The sequence below is a fragment of the Mauremys mutica genome, chromosome 12 (genome assembly GCF_020497125.1).
Source record: "Mauremys mutica isolate MM-2020 ecotype Southern chromosome 12, ASM2049712v1, whole genome shotgun sequence".
In the NCBI taxonomy this organism is placed as follows: domain Eukaryota; kingdom Metazoa; phylum Chordata; order Testudines; family Geoemydidae; genus Mauremys; species Mauremys mutica.
This window is the reverse complement of record NC_059083.1, coordinates 13,407,189-13,415,133: the sequence shown is the minus strand read 5'-3', so window position 1 is coordinate 13,415,133 and position 7,945 is coordinate 13,407,189. Positions and strand designations below refer to the sequence as shown.

The 7,945-nt window shown below is 52.1% G+C and overlaps 1 protein-coding gene across 2 annotated transcripts; it reads right to left on the bottom strand.

Moving 5' to 3' along the window:
* LOC123346277 (zinc finger protein 585B-like) lies at positions 1 to 4,642 on the bottom strand. Of its 2 annotated transcripts, none has more exons than XM_044983594.1 (3): positions 4,592 to 4,642; positions 2,237 to 2,350; positions 1 to 1,923 (listed from the first exon to the last, which is right to left on the bottom strand). In XM_044983594.1, the coding sequence occupies exons 1-3, from the start codon at positions 4,623 to 4,625 to the stop codon at positions 395 to 397; spliced, it is 1,677 nt and encodes a 558-aa protein (XP_044839529.1). In that variant the 5' UTR covers positions 4,626 to 4,642; the 3' UTR covers positions 1 to 394. The 2 variants fall into 2 exon arrangements, with proteins under 2 accessions (XP_044839529.1, XP_044839530.1); XM_044983595.1 differs by having other exon boundaries at positions 1 to 1,920.
* Positions 4,643 to 7,945: the final 3,303 nt, after the last annotated feature.

Genomic DNA, 7,945 nt, shown 5'->3' with positions numbered 1-7,945 from the left:
CCAAGCAAAAAGTGCCGCCCCAGGCACGTGCTTCCTCGTCTGATGCCTGGAGCCGGCCCTGGAAGTGGTACTGAGGATTTAGTTTTCCCTGACGTGTAACAAGGCCTGATTTGAGTCAATTACATGGAAGCTGCTTAACCCTTTTTGTCATGTGTCACAGAAGTTTAGACCCTGTGTGGATTCTCTCATGTTTAATGAGCTGTGATCTCTGTATGAAACTTTTCACACAGTCCAAGCACTTGTGAGGAGTCTCTCTCCTGTGTGGATTCTCCCATGTTGAACGAGGTCTAATCTCCATGTGAAACTTTTCCTACAGTTCAAGCACTTACAGAGTCTCTCTCCTGTGTGGATTTTCTGGTGTTTAACCAGGGCTGATCTTTGTCTGAATGTTTACCTACAGAGCAAGCACCTGTGGGGGTCTCTCCCCTGTGTGGACTGCCTGATGTTGAACAAGGTCTGACCTCCGTATGAAACTTTTCCCACAGTCCAAGCACTTGTGGGGTCTCTCTCCTGTGTGGATTGCCTGATGTCGAACAAGGTTTGACCTTTTTATGAAACTTTTCTCACAGTCCACGCACTTGTGGGGTCTCTCTCCTGTGTGGCCTGACTGATGACAAACAAGGTCTGACCTTCGTATGAAACTTTTCCCACAGTCCAAGCATTTGTGGGGTCTCTCTCCTGTGTGGACTGACTGATGACAAACAAGGTCTGACCTTCGTATGAAACTTTCCGCACAGTCCAAGCACTTGTGGGGTCTCTCTCCTGTGTGGACTACCTGATGAGAAACAAGGTCTGACCTTTTTATGAATCTTTTCCCACAGTCCAAGCACTTGTGGGGTCTCTCTCCTGTGTGGATTGCCTGATGTTGAACAAGCTGTGACCTCCGTATGAAACTTTTCCCACAGTCCAAGCACTTATGGGGTCTCTCTCCTGTGTGGATTGCCTGATGATAAACGAATTCTGACCTTCGTATGAAACTTTTCCCACAGTCCAAGCACTTGTGGGGTCTCTCTCCTGTGTGGATTGCCTGATGTTGAACAAGGCTTGACCTTCTTTTGAAACTTTTCTCACAGTCCACGCACTTGTGGGGTCTCTCTCCTGTGTGGACTGACTGATGATTAACAAGTGCCGACCTATGTGTGAAAATTTTCCCACAGTCTAAGCACTTGTGGGGTCTCTCTCCTGTGTGGACTGCCTGATGTTTAACAAGTTCTGACCTAGGTATGAAACTTTTCCCACAGTCCAAGCACTTGTGGGGTCTATCTCCTGTGTGAATTGCCTGATGTTGAACAAGGTGGGACCTGTGTTTGAATCTTTTCCCACAGTCCAAGCACTTGTGGGGTCTATCTCCTGTGTGAATTGCCTGATGTTGAACAAGGTGTGACCTGTGTTTGAATCTTTTCCCACAGTCCAAGCACTTGTGGGGTCTCGCTCCAGTGTGGATTGCCAGATGTTGAACAGGGTGTGACCTCTGCATGAAACTTTTCCCACAGTCCAAGCATTTATGGGGTCTCTCTCCTGTGTGGACTGCCTGATGATAAACAAATTCTGACCTTCGTATGAAACTTTTTCCACAGTCCAAGCACTTGTGGGGTCTCTCTCCTGTGTGGATTGCCTTATGTCGAACAAGGTTTGACCTTTTTATGAAACTTTTCCCACAGTCCAAGCACTTGTGGGGTCTCTCTCCTGTGTGGATTGCCTGATGTCGAACAAGGTGTGACCTTTGCATGAAACTTTTCCCACAGTCCAAGCACTTATGGGGCCTTTCTCCTGTGTGGCTTTTCTTAAGTGACTTTAGTGCTGACTTTGGACTGAAACATTTCCCTTCAGCTCCTCCCACAAAGGTCGCCTGGGGTTGCACTTCTCCAGGAACTTCCTGATGATGATTCTCCTCCTCATTCTCATTCCCTCGCTCAGCACCTGCTGGGAGAGAGACAATCCAGACAGGAGTCATTGTGCTGGGGAGAAAGAGGAATAGCACCGAGGGAAAACCCAACAGAGAGACTGAGCAATTGGATTCTGCCTCCACATCCCACCCAAACACTCAAAGTGAAGGAGAAATGGGAAGGAAACTCCTGCAGCTAAGAGGCTGGGCGGAAAGTCGTGAGCGATATTTGCTGACTACAGCCCTGTCCTGGCTGAAACGAGGAAGAACAGAGGGTGCTTACTCACACCATATTTGGGGATTCTCAACCTTTTCCTTCCCTCCCTAGATGGTTTCTGTGTCAGTCCTCACCTGTATGGGGGCATCTCGGAAGCCATCTTTCCTCGCAGGCCTGGAGATCCGGCACCCACGGCTCTTCCCCTTGCTCCAGGCAGACGATAAGCTCAGGTTTGGCAAGGGGAAATCCTGCACAGGGGGTGAAATCAGACCAGATCAGGGTGCATGGAGCACTGGTGAAGTATTTGTTACTAAGGACATTCCGTGAGTGGAACCTGTCCCTGTGCTCTGCTGGAGGAACGTGGAATCCAAGAGGAAGGGAACGTGGTCACTGGGCCCCCTTGCACAGAGGAAGTTGTCTGGGGAGGTGAGTTGAATTATTACTACATCCTCACTAGGCGTTCCCAGGATCTGTGCGCTGGGGGCCTTGTTGACACACACACGGCTCTGGACTTAAACCCCTGCCTCTTTCTAAACCTGCAGAGCCCAGAGCCCTCCCCAGGGCTGGAGCTAGTCCCAACCAGGTAGGTGAATAGGGATTGTGTGTGCAGCCAAGAAACAACACAGACAGGAGAATGCTGGATTTATGCCCCTTTGAAAGGTGGCGTTGGGGGATGGTTTGGTTGTCCACTGGCTTTTGACACCCATGTTCCACTGGAGAGGGCACAGAGATGCAAGTGTAAGGGGACTGTTGCCCCCTTACTAACATTCAGTGGGGGTGTTTGGTTGCTAGCTCCCAGCACTAAAAGGGGAGGGATCGATGGCAAATCAAGACCCTGAGACTGACAGTCCCCAGGAACAATGGCAAGAGGCCAATGCTCCAGGTCAGCCTGATTGACAGGGCAGGCCGGCTAATCAGGGAGAAAGAAGGCCAGCGTGGGTCCCGTCCTCCGTATGTGAGCAGGAATGTGCCGGAGTCAGACAGAGTGGGGCCGAGCAAAGGAGAAAGCAGGGGCCCAAGCTGAGCTGGAGAGCAGAGCCGGGCCAGATCCAGAGGGAGCGGAGCTGCAGCCAGAGAGCCACAGGCACAGCGCAGAGAGAGAGAGCAGATCCTGTGCTGGGAGCGGAGCTGCAGCCAGAGAGCCACAGGCACAGCGCAGAGAGAGAGAGCAGATCCTGTGCTGGGAGCGGAGCTGCAGCCAGAGAGCCACAGGCACAGCGCAGAGAGAGAGCAGATCCTGTGCTGGGAGCGGAGCTGCAGCCAGAGAGCCACAGGCACAGCGCAGAGAGAGAGCAGATCCTGTGCTGGGAGCGGAGCTGCAGCCAGAGAGCCACAGGCACAGCGCAGAGAGAGAGCAGATCCTGTGCTGGGAGCGGAGCTGCAGCCAGAGAGCCACAGGCACAGCGCAGAGAGAGAGCAGACCTGTGCTGGGAGCGGAGCTGCAGCCAGAGAGCCACAGGCACAGCGCAGAGAGAGAGCAGACCTGTGCTGGGAGTGGAGCTGCAGCCAGAGAGCCACAGGCACAGCGCAGAGAGAGAGCAGACCTGTGCTGGGAGTGGAGCTGCAGCCAGAGAGCCACAGGCACAGCGCAGAGAGAGAGCAGACCTGTGCTGGGAGCGGAGCTGCAGCCAGAAAGCCAGGTGTAGTGAGCAACCGGGGCCAGCCAAGGGGGGACCTTGGGCAAAGGGCCCAGCACAAAATGACACCCCCAGCCAAGGGTCCATGCAGGCCAGGCTGGGAGGGGGACCTTAACCTGCCAGGGGGCTGGCACTGGAAAGAAGGATCCCACCACCCAAAGCCCGGAGGTGTGTGGTCACCACCATTTCAAGTGTCCCACCCACAGCATCCCTGCAGCACAGCCAGGGCCTGAGAAGGAGGCCTGGGGCCTACAAGGAACAGACTGCAAAGTGCCTTGATGTCCAGAGACATTGTTTGTAATGTTCCCTGCCACAGAGCAGGGTGATGTGTTTCCCTGTAACTGTTCCCATTTATTCTTATTCTTTTCTTTAAATTGATTGTTAAGTAAACAACTTGCATTTGCTTTAAATTGTCTGGAATACTCAGTGGGTCAGGGAGGTGCCCAGTGCAGAGAGGGTATCCCAGAGTGGGGACACCTTAGCCCCTGTCCTAGGTGGCCACAGCAGGGTTGGGGGTTGAGCCCCCCAGGAATCCTGGGCCCAGTCTTGTTGGGGCTACGGGAACTCTGCCAGACAGGAGAGTCCTCAAGGGCAGAGAGGCCTCTGGGTAAAGGAAGTGGGAGCAAGGACTCAGATCCTTTCGCTAGCCCACTTCACCAGGGTAGCACAGAAGCCAGGAAAGCTCCCCACAATAGCGGGACCATTCCCCGCTTACATAAGTCTCTCTCACATGGCAGCTGTGCATTATGGAACGCATTTGCCTCTAATGTAACTGACCGAGGAAGAACCTGAACACATTCAGATACGTAGGTCCCACGGCTTCTAATAACAGAGTGGACAGGAAGCCCTTACCCAGCGAGGTCACCATCTCATAGGTCTCCTGCATGACGTCCCTGTAGAGGGCTCTCTGAGCGGGGTCCAGCAGAGCTCCCTGCCCCTGGGTGAAATACACAGCCACCTCCTCGAAGGTCACCGGCATCTGAAACAACAAGAGTCCCTCCCTCAGCACCTGCTGCCCCAGATACAATCCCACTAGTCACGGGAAGGGGAAAAAAATGTGAAGCTCTGGGAGGGCCAGACTAGCAGAATCCCACCACCACCCAGCTCAGAGGCTTCAGGGTGGGAAGAAGGTGAGCGCTCCCTATCCCCTACATCAGACGGAGCAGGGCCGGGATTTCTTATTTCCCACATGCCTGCCAGCCACAGCCTGACATGGGAAGCAGAGCTCTGAGCCGGGGACAGGGACCGGAATACCAACAGCTTCTCTTCATATTTCACAGCAGCCTCAGGCCAGTGGGTCCAGGCTCCAGCATTGGGAGTCTGGAAAACGTTCCCAGGCCTGCCTACGGGGTTGTATCCTGTTTGAGAAATGGGGGAATGTCCCCTCACCCCCCCCCCCCCGCCTCCAATGGGCCTACTCAGAAAATCAGCAGGTTTCTCACATCCTGTCTCCTCTCTGCCTCTCCCTCACCCCGCCCAGTAGCTCCCTGAAAATCTCCTACCTGAACTGGCTCCATCACAGCCATTTCCCTTCCCTGTCTCCTAGAAGACGGGACCATCTGGAGCGAAATGTGGACGCGATTCCTCAGTCTGTCAGGGCGAGAGGAGCAATGGGGGATGTGGAAGCAGGGAAAGAATTAATAAGGATTTGAAGGGGGTTTTAATGCATGTCAGTCAGTTAGCAAGAGCTAGCCTAGCTGTAACCCTAATGACGTGAGACTTCTAGAAGCAAGAAAGAACTGTGTAAAAAGTTATTACGACCTTGCAACTTGATAACCAAATATGCAGGCTGGCGTCTTTTTCTTGGAGTGAGACAAATAAGATAGCAGAATGGCTTATGTATAAACAAAATGCAGTTGTTGCTCTATATTGTCTTTCTGATTGCTAGTTATTGTCTGTAACAAAGGTATAAAGGCTTGCTGTAATTGTTTACCAGTTGAGAGACCTGTCCAGGACTGGGGCGACCCTGTGTCCTATGGCACTCTCTCCCTCCATTGTAATTACTGGAGAAATAATAAAGTATTTGATTTTGCTGCACCCAAACAAAAAGTGAGAACTGAGTTTTTCTCCGACAGGGAGGTTATAGAAGGGGCTTCAGTCCATGTCACCCGCAGATTCCCATGGAAGAAACAGATTCTTCACTCTTGTGTTGGTTAGCAGCAAGTCAGAGGCAGTTTATTTCAAGCAATTGCAGGGGGAGCCTACGGGGACAGGGGGGTTCCCTTTCTTAGGCAGGTCTCCAAAGTACAACAGTTTAAAGCACATATTTATAGGTTCCCCTCACATATATCAATGGATACAGCTGAATCTTGTTATACATTTTCCTTCCCATTCTTATCTGAAAGCAAGGTTAGAAAACAGCTTCCCATGTCATTTCCCCATCCGCCTCGCACAATCGCCGCTTCTACAAATCTCGTGACGTTAGGGTTAGCCTTGTCGTGGAAAAACGACCACGCATTGTGTTTGGATCAGAACAGCCTGAGGCCTTTGATTGATTACCAGCGCACTGGGCAGACCGCTATTGGAAACAGCCTCCTAAGCTGGTTACAGACAGGCTTATAAAGCTTAAAAGCACAAACTCGTTACACAAGGCTGCAGACATTTCCTTGTTATTTCCTTACTAGAAATGTTGCAAAATCAATATAAATTAGAGCAAACGTAAATTCTTCCCGTGTTAGGCCTCTCCTGGTATTTACTGTCTGTCCTTTTGCAGTTAAACGGTGACTGTGAAGGATATGGCACAATTGTTTTTGGCTAGGGGACTGTTGGATACTTTCCACTGCCTCCTCTGTGCCCTCATTTCAGCGAGCTGACCCTGGCAGCTCGACATGAGGCTTGGGCCTATAAGGTTTGGATGCCACCGGATTTTCCCTGCAAGGGGTTTGGGGTGCAGACTGCGGTGTGGAGAGAACCACCCCCAGCCCTCTCTCACTGCAGCAGCTCGGGACCGGGTGAGAGGCACCTCTCCCCAGCCACGGCAGCTGCTGTGGTCCTGAGCCGGGCTGAGGGAGGGGTTCCTCTCCCCAGCAGCTCTTGTGGACCTGGGTCGAGCCTAGGGAGGGGATTTTTTTCCACTCTGACTCCTTCTGCCCCTTGTACACAGAAACAAGCAGGATCTTAGGGCTTGGCTACACTTGCAAGTTGCAGCGCTGGTGGAGGCTTTCCAGCGCTGCAATTAGTAAGTGTCCACACCTGCAGGGCACATCCAGCGCTGCAACTCCCTGGCTGCAGTGCTGGCCGTACTCCTGGCTCAGCATGGGGAATAAGGATTGCAGCGCTGGTGCTGAAGCGCTGGTCATCCAGTGTGGCCACACACCAGCACTGTTATTGGCCTCCAGGGTATAACGATGTATCCCAGAATGCTTTTAACTAAATTACTCCCTTTGTTTTGTTATGCAGCCTCTCTTTGTTTTGTTGTGAACCTTCCTAGCTCCATTGCTACCTGAGCTGCTCTACCGGAGCTGTTTAACTAAACAAACACAGCTCCTGTTTGCTGTGATCAATCTGTGATCAATCAAATGAGATATCCCCCTCCCTGCGTGATTCACAGGGGTTGAGTGTTTGCTTTTTGCTTGACCAGCAGCGAGAAAAGGAGTCAGCAGCTGCTTATCTGGTCTGCAGGCTTTTGCAGTTAAAGAATAAGGGGTTGGGTTTTGTTGTCAACTCGGCTCCTGTTTGCTGTCATCAATCTGTAACTACTGTCAACAGTGAAATGAGATAACCCCCTGCCTGTCTCATTCACAGGGGTTGAGTGTTTGCTTTGCTTGAGAGAAACGGGGAGAGGGGGCAGAGGGGGGAAAGAGAGTATGTTGGATGCAGGCTGTTTGCAGTTAACAGTAAGGGTGTGGGAAAATTTTCTGATTTTGCACAGTGTGAGTTCCAAAAATCCACTCTCTCTTTCCCCCACCCCCCGGCCCTGTCACACTGCCCCACACCCCCCTCTTTTGAAAAGCACGTTGCTGCCACTTGAATGCTGGGATAGCTGCCCATAATTCATCACTCCCAACAGCGCTGCAAATGCTGCAAATGTGGCCACACTGCAGCGCTGGTAGCTGTGAGTGTGGCCACACACCAGCGCTGGCCCTGCACAGCTGGACGACCAGCGCTGCAACTACCAGCGCTGCAGATTTGTAAGTGTAGCCATACCCTTAGTTCAAGGCCTGTAAGCAAGCTTGACCAAACTCAGGACTTTGACTAAAGCTTAAG

Excerpts from the sequence above, each read along its gene's own strand:
- LOC123346277 (XM_044983594.1), bottom strand. The coding sequence starts at position 4,625 with ATGCAGGAGACCTATGAGATGGTGACCTCGCTGG. Across the intron at positions 2,351-4,591 it reads TGAGATGGTGACCTCGCTGG|GATTTCCCCTTGCCAAACCT; the intron begins GTAAGGGCTTCC and ends CCCCCTGTGCAG. Across the intron at positions 1,924-2,236 it reads TCCGAGATGCCCCCATACAG|CAGGTGCTGAGCGAGGGAAT; the intron begins GTGAGGACTGAC and ends TCTCTCTCCCAG.